General features: G+C 42.6%; 1 protein-coding gene across 1 annotated transcript; it reads left to right on the forward strand.

Annotated features, from left to right (window-relative positions):
- The first annotated feature begins 3388 nt into the window (after positions 1–3388).
- LOC149846150 (uncharacterized) lies at positions 3389–4425 on the forward strand. The gene has a single exon (XM_089997862.1). It carries the CDS (start codon positions 3430–3432, stop codon positions 3982–3984), a length of 555 nt encoding a protein of 184 aa, XP_089853988.1. The 5' UTR covers positions 3389–3429; the 3' UTR covers positions 3985–4425.
- Positions 4426–18293: the final 13868 nt, after the last annotated feature.

Consider the following 18293-nt stretch of genomic DNA (forward strand, 5'->3'; position numbering starts at 1 on the left):
TAGGAGCATGGCTCAGTCAACACTCGAATGATTTGGACGAGTCTTGAAATAGTTGTGCCAGTTCTTCTAAATCTCAACTTATTGAAGTCAACCAAGCTTCAAAAAATTTGACCAAGGGTTTCAAAGGCATGGTTTTGCCTAGTGAGCTCAGTCCATCGATGAACAAAGCAAGTTCCAACTATGACAGTGGGTCATACAGTTTTTTCTAGACAATTTAATTACTGCTCTTTTAGTTTTTTTTTATGAGAAACAGAGAAACCACCCCCAGAATCAAAGACCTAGTCACGCTGGCTATACCCGATTTCCCTACGACGTAAACCCATGTCACATGTCTTTCCCCCAGGGAGTCGCCTTGCTTTCGCATGAGCATGGGACATAATGCTCTTGCCCCTTCTTATATTGACAGGGCTGGTGCCCATGAGAATGGAAACCTGACCACCCATCTAGTGGATAGGGCCCCTTCCACTACATTTCTTATTTTTTATGACTAAAGAACCTCACTGAGATCCGGGGTCACGGATGCAGGAGCGAAGTACATATCTGGGTCCACATCTTTTATTGGATCATTTGAGATCCATATTATTTTAGTTTGGGTATTTTTTTATTTAGGTCATTGTAATGGATATTGGATATTTAAGTCTAGATAAGTTTTATCTTTTTAAGAGTATCAAATTACATAGTTTACTTGGATAGGATTCAGGAAGCCTAGTCTATAAAAGGATGAGATCTCTATGTAGCCAGTCAAAAGTTGATTTGAGATTGAATTCAACTAATTTCAGTTATTTCGATTCCATTAATTTTCTTGAATTTTTTTGTATTTTTTTTGCTTTTCTATATTACCGAGCATAAGATTAGTCTAATGTATATTTTTTAGGAGCCGTCTCGAATATCAGAATGTCTCCTAGTAAATCAAGCCCTCTCAATTGTTAGGCCTACAACCATGGACCCCATTCACACGTTACTACAAGAGGTTATCATAGATGAAGCCACACATAAAAACGAAGAATGAAAAGGGGAAAGGCCCCACAAGAAAAAGAAATGAATAATCATGCTTCTCAAGAAAATAACTACTTTACTCCTTGTTTTGCTTCACTCTATTTCTAAATGAGTGAACCATTATTCTTAATTCCCAAATCTTCATTGTGGGCACACTTCAACAATTTGTGAAGGTATTTTATGGCCACTTCCTAGCCTATTTTACCGGCCAAAATTGAAAATTTTACAAGTTTGATAAAGTAATTGTTTAATTATTTATATTGCAGTAGTATCACGATCAAAATGTGATTTTTTTTTCAAAATAGGTGGTATTTTGAAAAAATTAGTGCATTTTTTCAGGCTTATATCAGCCTTTGAAAACGATGCAATTTGTGGTCTTTACAAATATAACGATTTCATCACGATACTTTCAAAAATCAAATTAATATCCAAAAAATGATATTTTTCAAGGAATATTCAACATATCATAGATATTTGTGACATTTTATAGTTCTAAAAAGACAAGACAAGGATGAGCCTCCAAACGTGAACGAATTGATCAGGAACACAATGTGGACCTTGGAATAGAAATGTGTGAAAGAGAATCTCAAGAACTCATGCACGGTTGGGTAGTTTGCACATTTATATGGTTTACTGTGTGACAAACAAAAGGACCACCTACGGATCCAATGCTTAAAAAGTAAGGACCCATTACACCCTTTTGCACTTTACTTTGCTTGATCTTGTTATATGATATGGGCCATCAGATCCAAAATATTTGATGGCCATGATTTAGTCTCATCATGGCTCCCCTTAATTCTTCATAAACGATGGATTCCAATGTAGATCATGGCACATACTTTCCTTTATGTTAAGGAAGCCTCCTTCCTGAGTAAACGAATAGGACCTCCCCTCGGCGAAAAACGTTTCTAATGAAAGTGAAGGTCTACCCTTGATTTTGGGGTCCCTTTTTCACGAGAAAAAAAGGAGCCCCACGTTTGAGTTGCCACAGTGGGCCCCGCAAAAATGCCTCAAAAGTTGTGTGTTTTAGTAGAAAGGCCTCAAGGTAAATATCAAAAAGGTTGAGCAAAAAGTTAAAAAAAAAAAAACGAGGAAAACTTGGACTTCCCTTCAAAGCCAAGATACCAAATTTCCAAGGGAGTGCTAAAATTGTATGGATGTAGAAAATTATCATGAGAAGGAAATAGGAAATATTTTTCTTTTGAGAAAAGAAAATGGAATTTTGTGTTTGGACAAGTGGTATACATTCACGACAGCCTGGAAAAGATACTAGTGTCTAAGAGTTTTTCATCAGTTATCATTCAGCCTTTTTAATAAGGAATTTCTGGTTTTACCAAAACGATACGGTTTGTCTAATAACTACAACTCGACTCGTTTTGGAGACAAATGGGTCCATGTTGCAGTACGTGGATCCTTGGGTATGAACCCAGATTTATAATATTTTGTCATTTGAATGATAATCTAGAGGTTTGGTTCGACTTGGTCTAGGCCTAAGAAAGACCCGGCGGTTCGATATTTATACTAAAAAGGAAATGCCGATCTGGTGACACAATCGGACACATATGAATAGGGCTGGTAAACAAGCTGAACGAGATGAGCTTGAGGTGTTCAAGCTTGATTCATTCTTGTGGCGAGCCAAGGCGAATTCAGGCTCATAACCTGTTCGAGTTAAATGAGCAAAGTTCGAGCTAACTTTTTTATTAAAAAAATTTGTTTTAGAGCTGAAAGAAATAGGATTATAAATAAATATATGTAAAATATAACTAAAGTATAATTCTTACTACTTAACAAGCTTATACAAGTCAAGTCGAGCTGAGTACCTGTTATTCAGATTCAGGTCGCCCAGCCTATTTTATGAGTTTGAATGAGATCTTTACGAGCCAAACATGAGCTGAGCCGCAAGCAGCTCAGGTTGTTTCCCAACCCTAGCTATGACACGCTGACACAAACATTGACAAGTAAATATTATTTTAACATTTTTAAAATAATATTATAATGATTTCAGTAACCAGACCTTCATAATTTGGATCCAATATTGGGATAAGCTAGTACGGACACACTTGAGAACGGTGGACCTGGTAACAAGATGATGGGTGTCCCGATCCACAAGTTTCAAAACAAGCGATTGCTCGGACCAGTCACCCCACCAACCGGTTCGTATCAAACCGGCAATCCCAATACGATTCGGAGACAGTAACGACAACGCTCCGACGGTGTCACGTCATCTCCCTCATCCCTACCACCACTGCTCCACGATATCATGACGTGGCATCCATCTACTGGTCCAAATCCATCCCACCTCTCTCTCTCTCTCTCTCTCTTCTTTCTCTCTCTACCGAAAGTAAAAAACAAAAAAACTTTCATCACCTTTTCACGCTCCCCACTTCTTCAAGTTCACTCTTTTCTCTTCTCCTTCCGCTCCTCCTTCCAACAATGGCCGGACCCCGCCGGAAAACGCCGTTCCTCTTCCTCCTTCTCCTCCTGTTCGCGACGAGCCTCCCAGCATTGGCGTGGACCCCACCTCTGGGTATCCTCTGCACCGCATGCGCCACCTGCTGCAACCCCGCCGAGCCGCTGCCCCCTCCGCCACCACCACCATCTCCCTCCCCACCACCGCCCTCTCCGCCACCGCCTCCGGTCATCCCCGAGTGCCCTCCTCCTCCCCCTCCTCCCGTTAACGATTGCCCGCCTCCGCCGGACGCCACCGTCTACTCCTCCCCTCCCCCGCCAGCCTCCGACCTCCCCTACCCCTCTCCGCCACCACCCTCCGGCTCCGGCTACATCTACTCTCCACCGAACCTCCCTTACTTCCCCGCCCCACCTCCCCCGAACCCCCTCCTCCCTTACTATCCGTACTACCCCAGAACGCCCCCTGGTAAGCAGCAACCGGGGTCGTCGTCCGCCAACCGCCTTCGTGTAGGACCCTCCCTTCTGCAGTGTCTCAGTTTGGGTGGTGCCCTTCTTTTGGCTCCCCATCTCCTCAGGTAACCACCACCCTCTTTCTCTCTCAAAAGGAAGAGCCACAGAGGCATAATTGGTATCAGATCAGGGGATCCAGTTGAGATGGGAAAGGGAAAGATGATGAAGCTTCACAATGGATCTCAGCCGTTGAATTATGTGGTGTATAGGTTGTTGTTAACCTTTGATTAATAAGTAATTGTTAAAATTGATTTCAAAGTCTTTACTTTTATTTTTCTTTTTTGGGGAGTCTGAGGGGAGGAAGTCGTAGGGTGGGAGAGGTGCTCAGGCTGTTCGATACTTCAAACTGTTATTGAATTTTCAGTTGTCATATAACGTTATATGGGGACGTTAAATAATTGTTGTTGTCAAAGTGGTATAAGGTGATACTGTGGGTAGATTGTCACAATAGCATTGTTGTAATGTAATAAAAGATGCAGCTATTCAATGCAATGTTGCGGTGTACAGCAATTCTTGTTACCAACCGTCTATCTTGAGATGGATGGTCGGTCCCTTGCAAGTGTGTTTTTTCTTCGCTTTTTTCCCCTTTTTTCTTTTATGGTGTTTGCATATCATTGCAAACCCAGAATTTCCTGGATTTTTTCGATTTGGGGACATGAAAATTTCTTGAAATTGGTGATTTTCGGTTGCATTACAGCCACTTTCAAATGGCTTCAACAAGCAATCTGATGGGTTCCCATTATTTTTGCCTGTTCTTTTGGGAATTCGAAAATTCAAGAAGCTCTGTGTTTTTTAAATGGCATAGGAAAACGAGGACTCGAGGTAATTCAATTATTCAAGTACCATTTCAAAGTTTTGAAATGGTTTTTTTGGATTTATAACCCGAAGACCTGGGCGCCTGCCTCCTCCTGCCATAACTACTATGGCAGCGTAAAACTCCGAGGCTAGGACCCTCTATCCCCGAGCTTATGCTAAGCATTGGCTTGCGCAGAAGGGTGACGCCCATGAGACCCGTCTAGCAGCCAAGGCCTCCACCCCACTATGCCAACCCCCGGGGGCAGGTTTTGTAGCTGTTGCCCTACACATTTTGGACGTTGGAGCAACGACTCAATTTGATGTGAAGATTAAAAAACAGAGGATCTCCTGTGAGATTTAAACAAAGTCTACTCTCTCTTCTTCATGCCTTTTCAAGTATGACTTTGGCAATGCAAAAGGTGAAGAAGGAAATGCAGATTGGCTCAAACGCTTTCATAGCCGTTGGACGAAAAAGTTATGTGGAGCCATTGCTTATTTGAGAGAAAGAGAGAGAGATGATTATATTCAAACAAGCTTGGGCTGTTTAGACTCAACTCGTTAAGGCTAGATCTAGGCTGGCGATGAGCTCGGATGTCAAGAGCCTAGCCAAGCTTTTATAGCCGATCATGATCTGACTCATTTTTTAAAAGATTTACTTTTTAAATATTTTTTAAAGCATGATAATATATATAATATAAAATATGTATATATAATATATACCATATGTAAAACGAGTCCATAAGAGCAGAGCTTGTCATGTTCATGCTCGGTTCATTTACCTAAACAAGGCTCGACTCAGCGAGCCGTTCTTGACATGTTTATCTTCAAAGGTTTTTCAGAGATAAAAAAAAAAAAAAAGGAAAGAAGGAATTTTCTAGTGGCAGCAGCACAATAAAGTAGATTTGATACTTTCTACTTGCATGTGCATCGTGCTCATCAAGGGTTGGATAAGCTTAGCTTGTCACGTGGGCCACCCACCCACCCAAAAAATTTTGACGGTGTCGATTTATCGCTTTGGTCGTTTACCCTCGCAAAGTGTGGAGCCCACATTAAGTGAATTTCTGAAGATCGATGGGCTAATTATGCGCATGTGGCTACCATTCAAGAATTTTTAGTCTAATTAATTTACATGCAGGCACTCAATTTATGGTGAGTTTACACTTAGCCGCCTCGAGTATCAAATAATAAAATAAATCTTTACTTTTTTTATTTGATAGGCAAGCTGAGGTCATAGTGACAAATGTAGCTAGATTTATGAAAATATCGAGATAATATCGTGAGAAATTGCCTCAAAGTTTAAAACGGTAATTTCTCACTAGATTTTCAAAATATTGCAAGAATTATGAAAAACATAAATACAACAATTTAAATGTGATATTTATGTTTTAAATGGCTATTTATCATGAAAACCCTGTATTTTTATTTTTAAATAATTTTATTAATATTTTCTTATAAAATTTATTTTCACATTTTTTAATTTATGTTTTTATTGCCGAGATTTTACTGAAGAAATGCAAGATTTATGAAATTTCTTCAAACTCTCACGACTTTTTGAAAAACGAGATTTTGCCGTTTTTAACATTCGACACTATGGCTGGGGTTAAGTAGACCCCCACCAGATATCTCTTAAGCCCCATGTGGTAGGAAGCAGATCAGGTCATGCTGAAAATGAGCGTTTTTTCTCATGCTGACATCGTGGCCATCCGATTTGCCACGTGGCATTCATCCAAAATGCAAACAGACGGCCACGATGTCCGCATGAGATAAAACGCTCATTTTCAGCATGACCTGATCTGCTTCCCATGTGGTAGAGGGATTCGAGGCACAGGACCCTACTTACCACATGGGATACCACCATAAATTAAGGATTCTATAGAATCAACTTGTAAATGTTACCAAGTTGACCGGATATCACAAATTTGAAATGCATATGCGTGCATTCCTTGTCATGAAGATGAAGCTAGCACTCCCTAATGGTTAAGAGGGACCTAGAGTTTTTTCACCAATGAGCTCAAGAGCGAGTGGGGCAGTTTTCTCTGATTATCCTGAAAAACAAATTATGGCTAGGGCTGGTAAACGAGCTTGAAGTGTTGAAGCTTGGCTCATTCTTGTGGCGAGCCAAGCCGAGTTCGAGCCCATAATAAGTTCAAGTTAAATAAGTTGAGGTTGAGCCCATAATAAGTCCGAGTTAAACAAGCCGAGTTCAATCAGTTTGTTTATAGAAAAAATACATTGTTTTAGAGCAAAAAAGAAATAAGATTACAAAAAAAATACATCTAAAATATATTTTTATACCTAATGAGCTTATACGAGTCGAGCTGAGACGAGTACCTATTGTTCATATTTGGTTTGCCAAGCTTATTTTACAAGTTTGGACAACTTGTTACCAGCCCAGCATGAACTTAAATCGACGCAGCTGAGGTATTTCCCCAGCCCTATTTCTGACCATTTGTGTTATTTTTACATTATAAAATTACTATTTCACCTTAGATGTATCTGTAAAAATAAAGATCTTCAAAGGAGACATTCAAATATTTAAAAGAGAAGGTAAAAATTGCCAAATTCAAGAGTTAACTTTGTTTTTCTTTGAGGAAGAGAAACTTAGTTATATTTAAAGATAAGTTCAGAAAAAGGCTTGGATGATGAGATATCGACCCCTGATTTACAAGAATCAAGATCAGGGCAGCTAATGAAAATGGATTGAATCCAACAAAGATCCATCGCCGGCCATTTCTGTCTAACCATACGGAACCAAAAAAAAAAATCAAGAGTTAACTACAGCTAGGTGAATGAAAGTAACTGATGCAATAGGTTAGGCACCTATATGCAAATTACCGAATAGCCTTTTTGGCGTTTCTCTCAAAAAAAAATTCATTCCTTTTTCCACTTTACATGTTAGCATGGTGAAATTGCTATAGCAATGAATTAAGGTTCACACTGTAACGAAGATATGGCTGGATTGCTTAGCCAACCTTATGTGAATAAGACAAGGCTTGGTAAGGATGGGGCAGTAAACAAGTCGGGTCAAGGTACAGCCCAGTCCAACCCCAAGTTCCAATAAAAGCCAACTGGTTCGAATTTGATTCAATTTGTTCTATATGTAGATCATTGTCAGTCAGATGTCCTGACCTAAAGAGAGATGTGGTACTATCCAGGTAGCCTAAATCCAAACTTATTATTTCAAACAGATGCAAGGAGAACCGTATTTATCCAGGTCCATGCCCTTCCTGCCCACAAGTGCGTGTCAGGTCAGAGTCCATCAGAGCACGCTCTGATGCCGTTCATCATCCCAGATACCATGGATAGGAACTGTCTTCTAGATGGATCCCACAAATCTTTTTTTCAGAACCGTTGATGCCGCAAATGAGCTGCAACTAGGTTTTGCAAAATGGTCAGCTGAAAACCAGTTCACCAGAACGTATTTGGGATGCCGTTCATCACATGGATGAATGGCATCAGAGCGTGCTCTGATGGTAACCCCATGGGCTCCTTCTTCCTCATTAGGAGCAATTGCGGTTCGTCACCTGTCATGGCAGTGGCTGAGCCACGTTAACACGTGTCCACCCTGACCTGAAATACTCCCCCAAAGGGTATCGGATTAAGGAGGGCGGTGCAAATCAAGAATTAATAAGTTGGACTTGGATATGATATTGGGCTGCTTCCAATCCACTTGCTGCCCTAGATTATCTCTCTCTCTCTCGTGCACCACCACACAAAATTTTGGCTTTTCGGGCCAGCCCAATGTTGAGGAATCCGTGGATCTAAAAATCTATTTCAATTAATTGAACCTTTTTAAAATCATTTAACAAAAATACTAGGCTCTCCTTTATCTTAAAGAAACGATAGGGATAGGGTTATCATGGTTAGGTAGGAGACCCAGGGGCCACGAAGGGACTGGACCCACCTAAACCGGACTCATGCACAAAGAGAATAATTTGGTGGTGTCTCCCACAACGCACTCCTAGATGACAACTGTCGCCTTGGCAAAAATATAGATCTAGTTCTCGAGAAAATACGAACAAAAATGTCATGATATTTTGAAAAATCAAGTATTTAAAAAAAAAAGTATTAGAGATTTTCTCACTTAAGTATCGATATTAGATATTGGCCAATACAGATGAATCCGTGGCCCAAAGATTCAGGGCCAATACCGATACTGACAACATTGGTATTACCAACTAGAGGCCTTTCAAAGTACAGGAGATAATGGGATGGCTTTCATATCAGTTCCACTCATCCCCTGTGGTATCCCTATCTTCATAACCCCCTCTTAGGATTTCATTGATGCAAGTTGATTAAATGGGACTCCACATATGTGACCTATATCATTCATTTAGTGAAGATCAAAAGTTAAATAACCTTTTTTTGGCAATTTAAAAATCAACCGTCGACAAAACATGAAATTTGTGACTAAAAAATCATATTTTTTTTTGGTTAAAAAATACAATCTAAAGGTGATTATATTAAATGGACCATGCTGAATAGGGTCAGATTTGATCAAAACAACTTGCATCATAGGATTTAAGAAGGGTATGAAGATGGGGGATGAGTGAAACCGAACAAACATGGCTTTCCCTTGGCCTAAAAATACCATTTAAGAGAAATACTATTTCTATTATTGGCCCAATATCAGCAATGCCAGCCAAGACGCTCACTTGAACACATGGAAGACGATGGAAATAAGAGAAGTGACAATATACTATGTCCTAGCACTCAAGACGTGCACGTAATTCCTACCAAAAGAAAACAAAAACAGGTACATTATCCACAAACATGTGCATCCGTGCACACAAGAGTCCAGTAAACCAGTAGAATTGGGAAACTAGAAGAGCAACTCGCAGTTGGGATTGTGAGAAGCTTGGCTCTGAAATTGAGCCGAGAGAGCCAAGCTACAAGCCAGATCATTTATGTAAATGAGCCAAGGACGAACATGACAAGCTTGGCTCCTATAAAATAGTTTTACTATATATATATATATATATATATATATATATATATATATATATATATATATATATATATATATATATATATATATATATATATATATATATTTTCGTTTAGGTCACATTAGCGCCCTCCAAAATTCATAGTTTTAGGTACCCTCTAAAAATACAGTTTTGTTTTTTATGCAAGATTAGATATGTTTATCATTGTTTATTCAATAAACGTTTTTCATTAAGCATATTTGTTCATGTGTATTTTTAAGAGATAAAAAAATCAATGGTTGATATTATGATAAAATATTTATACTTTTACATCCTTGCTTCTTAATAAATAAGCAAGGATAAATACATCTAACAGTTCAAATCTAGCATAAAATACCTAAAACTATGATTTTTGGAGGGTTCTAAAGGTGACCTAACAAAAAAAAGAGAACAGTACAATCCTCTCTCTCTCTTAGGAACCTGAGTAAAAATTGTAAAAATTTTATTTTTATTTTTATTTTCACTACAAGAAACCTGTGGATTAGCAACGACTTAAATCCGTCGCTAATCCATCGCTAATTCGTCGCTAAACAATTTAGCGACGGATTAGTGTCGGATTAGAGACGAATAGCTTTCATCACGATTTTTTCGACGCTAAGTAGCGATAAAACTTATCCTTCGCTAATTTGCGATGGATTAGCGACGGAAATGATTCGTCGCGAGTCTGTCACTACTTTAAATTAGCGATGGATACTATCCGTTGCGAGTCTTTTGTTATTTTAAATTAGCGACGGATAATATCCATCACTAATTCGTCGCTAAATTTAAAAAAAAAAATTGCTCGCTGCCGGGAGGTATTCCGGCAGCAATAAGCCGAACTTGGAGCGATTCGTAGGCGGCGACGGAGGAGGAGGACGACCCACCACCGGATCCCAGCTAGCCGTACTCCCTCGACCCCAAGATCTCTGATTGGGTCTCGCAGAGGTCGAAATGGACCAATCTCGTTGTTGACGGCCATAACGAAAACGAGGCCGGTGTCAGGGCGGTCGAGGTCGAAGAGGTCGTCAGAGCCGACTGGGAGGTAGGTGGCGTGGAAGCAACCTGCTCCCTGGCGCGCTCGACCGCCTCGTCCGACTCTCAGCCGTAGAGGTGAGTGCGGGAATGGGGGTTGCCGAAGCGGCCAGTGAAGAAGGGCAGCATCGCGCCCAGCACCCGCGGGTCCACCGACGACGTCGCATGCATGTCCAGGTGCAGCGGCCGCCCCACGATCCGCACGCCCTTCATCGAGATTCCCCCGCCCTCCTCTGTTGCGTCAGAGTTGGGCGACGACAGTCGCGGCGGTCAACATCGTCCAGCGGGATCGTCCGATGAGCCTTACTGCAGCGAGCATGAGGCTCGGCTTCATCGACCAGCGGGAGCACGAGGCTCTATTTAAATCGAACATCAGTTTAAATTTCGAACGGGGGAGAGAGGAAAAATTTCACGCCTTAGGTGGGACGGTTTAAATCAAAAAATAGCGATGAAATTAGCGAGGGAATTTTTCCCTCGCTAATTTGTCGCTAATTAACGATGGATTAGCAACGGAAAAATTCCGTCGCTAATTCCATCGCTAATTTCCTACAGTTTTGCAGTAAAAATTTTTGTCATCGATCTGTCGATAATTAGCGACGGATTTGAGACCGAATTTATATCATCGCTAATTTCAAAAATATTTCAAAGATTGGCGACGGATAATGTTCTCTCGCTAAGTCCGTCGCTAATTTGCGACGAAAAAAATCCATCGCTAATCAAGGTTTTTCTTGTAGTATTTTATTTAGAGTTCTTTGGCACATTGACCCTCCAAATGTGATCTACATATTAAGTTTAGTAGACATTGACCTTTAAATCATGTTTTTCTAATGTATATGTCAGATTTTAGGTTGAAAAATCAACAGCCTACAATGTACTAGATTTTCAAGCCTCAGAAAAACATATTTTTACGATTCAAAACTATGATCCAAAGGCTAATGCTTACTATTTTGTCCATCTTGAACACATCCATTATCTAAGATTTGGTCAAAACAACCTCCTATGAGTTCCAACTAAGAGGTTCCTTACACACGAGGGCAGCAAATGTTATATATAATCACTAGAATATGAGAATTGAAACATGAGAACTGAAAATATGAGCATTTCCAATGCTTTTTTGCAAATTTAACCGTGTGGATGTAATTGACATGATCAATTTGCCATGAATCAACCATTGGATTGTGTATTTTTTATTAAAAAATATGATTTTTGAATGCTTAAATATTTACAAATAATATAAGCCATTGATTTTAAAGACTTCAAAAAATCTCATTTATGCCTCAAAAATCAGATGATTCAAGAGTGTGTTATTATAAAACCAAGCATGTAGATCACATCTGCATGGTTAGATTCAAGAGAAAAGAATAAAAAATTCATGAAAATTACAGTTCACACATTAATTCTCATATTCTAGTTGTTCCCTTGCGACTTACAGTGTACAGTTGCGCTAGTGTCTGTTTTGCTTTTGTTGAGTCTGATGTAAGCTGCCCGGTTCAGGTGAATCAATACCCCGCAGGGGCAGCCCGTATACTTGAACTGTAATCGCCTGCGGGCAAAATTGTGAATGAATTAAATGCGTTGAGCTTTCTTTTGTTCACCCTCGTTATGATTGCGATTTCTCTCCCTCTATTCTCTCTTGCTCTCTTGCACTCTGATTACAAGCTTCCGCGACCGGCAAGCGAGCTGACGAGTAGGCTTGCAGCGGTAAGGAAGGACCGTCGCGCCGCGCTGGCCCATTGAAGGAAATAGGCCCGTGACAAGTGGTACCAGAGCCCGTTCTCGTGCTGGGGAAGGGACTCCGGAGTCGATGTCGACAGACACGCCGACAGGCTGCGATTTGTGAGCAAGACATCGTGGCGCCTTATCAACACTTGCGCAACACCAAGGGCAAGGCAGTTGCCGGAACTGAGGAGATGGGTTCACCTCGGGGCCAAGAAGAGTTGGTTGCAACTGTTAACAAGCTGGTGGAAGATGTGACTTCGCATGATGAAGCGATTCACGCGCATGTGAATCATTCAATGGATTGAATGATGTGGTGGCGAGCCTGCAAGAGCAGGTGAACTTACTAATGGGGCAGGTCACTTCGTTGACGACTACAGTGACCGATCTTGAGTTGAGGAACCGTACGTTGCAGCGGACGGTGACCCTGAATGGCGGAAATGGTGAGAGACCATCAAGGATTGATGTAACTAGACCCGCAAAATTCAATGGTTCTCGCGACAGCAAGGCCATTGAGAACTTCTTGTTCCAAGTAGAAGACTACTTGGATATCCAGAATGTGACCTCGAAGATCTGAGGATCAAGGCTGCAGCGGCCTTACTTGATGGTGATGCTATCGCTTGGTGGAGGCGGAAACACAATGACATGGAGAGGGGTCAATGTGTGATAGACACCTTTGACGACTTCAAAGTAGAGTTGCGCAACTACTTCATGCCAAGAAATGCGCAAAGACAGGCTTACCGGATGGTTCGTGAGCTCAAACATACTGGTTCGTTGCAAGACTATGTCAGAACGTTCCAGAAGCTTATGCTAGAGATATCTAACATGCCAGAAGACGACATGCTCAACTGGTTCATTGTAGGACTTCAACCATGGGCACAGTCTGAAGTGAAAAGGAGTAACCCCCGTATTTTGGAAGATGCATATGTGGCGGCTGAGCGCTTAGTTGACACTCAGCGCAAGCCTTTCACCCCATCAACCAAAGTTGGGAAGAAGCCTGACTACGGAGGCAAGAAGGATGAGCAGCGCAACGATAAAGGTGAGGCGTCGACACGCCATCAATCCGAAAAGAAACAAAACTACACAAAGCATAACAACAGCAACAAGGGTGCGGTTGTGACATGTTGGTTCTGTGGTGATAGACATATCGCCCGGCAATGCCCAAAGCGCCTTGTAAAGGACGACGGGCAAGCCAATGCTGCACAGAAAGAATGCAGCGATACTGAATGTAGCGACACTGAGACCATGCAATCGAGGATGGGCGCCATGCGATCGATTAATGCAGCCAGAAGTTGTGCAGCTAAAAACATGCAGGTTAGTAAGGAACTCATGTACGCTGAAGTTATTATGAATGGAAAGTCTACTTCAGCAATGATAGACTTTGGGGCCACACACAACTTTGTCTTGCGGGAAGAGGCAGAGCGGTTGGGCTTGAAGCATGGGCCAAAGCAGAGGACCATTAAAACGGTAAACTCTGAGGCCAAGCCCATCCTTGGTGAAGCAAGAGATGTGGCTATTCAAGTGGGAAGTTGGGTCGGTAAAGCCAACTTCTCTGTGGTGCCCCTGGACGATTTCAAGATGATTTTGGGTATGGAGTTTCTGCGAAGCCAGAATGTTATGATGTTGCCAAAATTCAACATGCTGACGATCATGGAGTAAGACCTGTCCCACACAATGCAGTGCCTTACGCAGAAAGGCAAGTCTTCAGTGTTGTCGGCAATGCAACTAAAGAAGGGTGTCAAGCATGGGGAGCAGACATTCTTAGTGGCAGTGTGCGCAGAGGAAGGGAAGGTGTAAGCAGCAGTGCCACCGACCCTAGCCCCACTGTTGGAGGAGTTTCGGGGGGTGATGCCCCCGGAATTGCCAAAGCGTCTTCCGCCAAAATACGAGGTCGACCACAAGATTGAGTTGACCCCGGGAGCGAAGCCTCCTGCTATGATTCCATACCGTATGGGGCCAGCTGAGTTGAAAGAACCGCGCAGGCAGTTAGATGAGATGTTGGACGCAGGCATTGTTCGTCCATCAAAAGCCTCATTTGGTGCCCCGGTCCTTTTTCAGATGAAACATGATGGCTCTAAACGGTTATGTGTTGATTACCGGGCCTTGAACAAGGTCACGGTGAAGAACAAGTACACATTGCCATTGATAGCAGACTTGTTCGATCAGCTAGGCAGTGCCCATATCTTTTTCAAGCTAGATTTGCGATTGGGTTACTGGCAGGTGAGGATTGCCGAAGGTGATGAGCCGAAAACAACTTGCGTCACTCGCTATGGTGCTTACGAATTTCTAATAATGCCATTCGGGTTGACAAATGCTCCAGCCACTTTCACGACTTTAATGAACCAGATCTTCTACCCTTACTTAGACAAGTTTGTGGTAGTCTACCTGGATGATATCGTGATCTACAGCAGCAACATGGAGGAACATGTCGGGCACTTGCGAACAGTGTTTCAGGTGCTGAAGGATAATGACCTCTGTGTCAAACGAGAGAAGTGTCTCTTCGGGCAGGAGGAGATCAGCTTCCTTGGCCACGTTGTGGGGCGTGGTGTGCTGCGTATGGATGGGCAGAAGATAAGGGCCATCTAGAAATAGGTTCCGCCAAACAAAGTGCCAGAATTGCAGTCATTCCTTGGTTTGGCAAACTATTATCGGTGTTTCATCAAAGGTTATTCCCTCATTGCTGCGCCCCTCACAGATTTGTTAAAGAAGAATCGGGTATGGCTCTGGACAGGAGCGTGTCAAGATGCCTTTGATGGCTTGAAGAAAGCCTTAGTGAAGGAGTCAGTGCTGCGACTGCCTGATCATTCGAGACCCTTCGAAGTCCACACTGATGCCTCAGACTTTGCCATTGGCGAAGTTATTATGCAAGATGGTCATCCGATCGCATATGAGAGTCGCAAGCTGAAGGATGCAGAGAGGCGTTACACAGTGCACGAACGTGAGATGACCGCCATTGTGTATTGCCTCAGGACCTGACGGCACTACCTTTTGGGTGCCGAGTTCGTCGTCAAGACAGACAATGTGGCCACGAGCTATTTTCAGACACAAAAGAAGTTGACGCCTAAACAAGCTCGATGGCAGATGTTTTTGGCTGAGTTCGACTTTGCCTTTGAGTACAAGGTTGGAAAGACCAATGTTGTGGCGGATGCCCTGAGCCGTAGGGTTGAACTGGCAGCCGCGCGTGCGGAGTCTTCTGAAGTGCATTTGGAGGGTGCATTGCTGAGCCGCATCCGCGAGGGTACGCAGCAGGATCCGACCGCACAACACCTTGTTTCTCTAGCGCAGGCAGGGAAGACTCGGCGATTTTGGTTACAAGATGGCCTCCTCGTAACAAAAGAGGGACGCATCTTTGTACCACAGTGGGGAAGCCTTCGCCGAGAGCTACTCAATGAGTGCCATGATACACTATGGGCCGGCCATCCTGGTCAGGAGCGGACCTTAGCACTCCTTGAGCATGGCTACTATTGGCCGCAGATGAGAGACGACATTGAGGGGTATGTGCGGACATGCCTCATCTGCCAACAGGATAAGAGGACAAACCAGAAGGCTGCCGGTCTCCTTGAGCCTCTACCAATTCCAGAACGTCCTTGGGATAGCATCTCCATAGACTTTATTGTTAGTCTGCTAAAGGTAGAGGGCCTCAGTTCTATTCTGGTTGTGGTGGATCGTTTCTCAAAGTATGCCACCTTCATCCCAGCTTCTAAGGAGCGCCCTGCAGAGAAGACTGCAGAGTTGTTCATAAAGCATGTGGTGAAGCACTGGGGCATACCAAAGAGCATTGTGAGTGATCGTGATGCTCGCTTCACGAGCAAGTTCTGGCGTAAAATATTTCGGTTACTTGGCTCTGAGTTGCTGTTTTCAACTAGCTTTCATCCGCAGACAGATGGGCAGACAAAGCGTATCAACGGGATCCTGGAGCAGTACCTTAGGCACTTTGTTAGTGCCAATCAGAAAAATTGGGTGAAGCTCCTTGATGTGGCACAGTTTTGTTATAATCTGCAGAAGAGCGAGTATTCAGGCCACAGTCCGTTCGAGATAGCCACAAGGCAGCAGCCACTGACCCAGCACACTCTTGCCACACATGAAAAGGGAAGGCCATCATTCGCCTATCAGTTTGTTCGCGACTGGCACGAGCAAAATGAGTTAGCGAAGGCATTCTTACACAAAGCGGCAAAGAGAATGAAGAAGTGGGCGGACAAACACCGTCAGCCCGCAGGGTTCCATGTTGGGGACCAAGTGTTGGTGAAGTTATATCCTGGTCGCACAGGCATCTTCCGCGGGCGGCACCGCGGACTACTCAGAAAGTATGAGGGACCCTTCACCATCACAAAGAAGGTGGGCAAGCTGACATACAAGCTGGAGTTGCCCCCAGACTTCAAGGTGCACCCGGTGTTCCACGTGTGCAACCTCAAGCAGTTCCATCCAGATGATGGAGACCCAGAACGCAATGTGCCGCAACGCGCTCCCATCATGAAGAGGGCCCCGGCAGCACAACGGGCTGAGAAGCACCTCAGTAAGATCCTTCGCCACAAGGTCAACTACTTGGGGCAAGCGAAGAAATACTTGGTGCAGTGGGAGGAAACAGCAGAACCAACGTGGGAGCCTGCATTTCAAATGAACAGCCGCTACCCGGCTGAAGTCAGGGCTTACCACGAAACAGATGGCGCCGAGGACGGCGCATGATTTGAAGGGGGGAGCATGTTCCCTTGCAACTTACAGTGTACAGTTGCGCTAGAGTCTGTTTTGCTTTTGTTGAGTCTGATATAAGCTGCCCGGTTCAGGTGAATCAATACCCCGAAGGGGCAGCCCGTATACTTGAACTATAATCGGCTGCGAGCAAAATTGTGAATGAATTAAATGCGTTGAGCTTTCTTTTGTTCACCCTTGTTGTGATTGCTTCTTGTGATTGCAATTTCTCTCCCTCTATTCTCTCTTGCTCTCTTGCACTCTGATTACAAGCTTCCGCGACCGGCAAGCGAGCTGACAAGTAGGCTTGCAGCGATAAGGAAGGACCGTCGCGCCACGCTGGCCCATTGAAGAAAATAGGCCCGTGACACTAGTGACTATATATATATGTGTGTGTGTGAGAGAGAGAGAGAGCAGGAAATCATAAGCGCAAACTCTATCAACCACATAAATATGTTGAGCATGGCTTGTTTGCTAAAAATAGTACTTGGATCTGAAATCCTCAGTCCTCATGTCCAATCCCTCAGATCTGAAACACATGATTTGTTTGCTAAGGGTAGTACCATGGATTTGAGATCCGTAGTTCTCATGTCCAAACCCTCAGATCTTGTGTGTATGTGTGTTGAGAGGAAAAAATCAACGGCCATATTGTGGTAAAACTTCATCAAATATTCAATTTCTTTTTGTTAAATCGATTTGATCAAAGCATGTTTATTTAGTACATGAGCACCAGTAAACACATCTACAAGTGTAGAGGAAAAAACATTTGTAATTCTTATGATTTTACAGGGTCTTAAAAAAAATGGTTCCTATTGAATATTGTTGAAACTAAAATGCCCATTATATATATTGTGGTTTAGTTCTTTTAGTGCAAAACCTATCCAATTAGATAAACAAATTAGAAACATCATTTTTGTAAAGGAGGATAAAACTCAAACACAAGATAAAATAAGCAACTCAAACTCAAGATAAAATAAGCACTCAACTACATTTTCAAAGAGTATATAATATTAGGGACCATATTTAAGGACATAAACTGTTCAAGTGCAACCCGAATCCAACTCCATTAAGCAAGATTGGTAGCCAAATCTGGATCTTATTAATAATCAGATCCTGGTTTGGTATTAAGTTTTGCATTCAAACCCAAATCCAACTAAAAACCCAACTAGATTAAATGCAAAT

This window comes from Nuphar pumila, chromosome 2 (genome assembly GCF_984573655.1).
Source record: "Nuphar pumila chromosome 2, dmNupPumi1.hap1.1, whole genome shotgun sequence".
In the NCBI taxonomy this organism is placed as follows: Eukaryota; Viridiplantae; Streptophyta; class Magnoliopsida; order Nymphaeales; family Nymphaeaceae; genus Nuphar; species Nuphar pumila.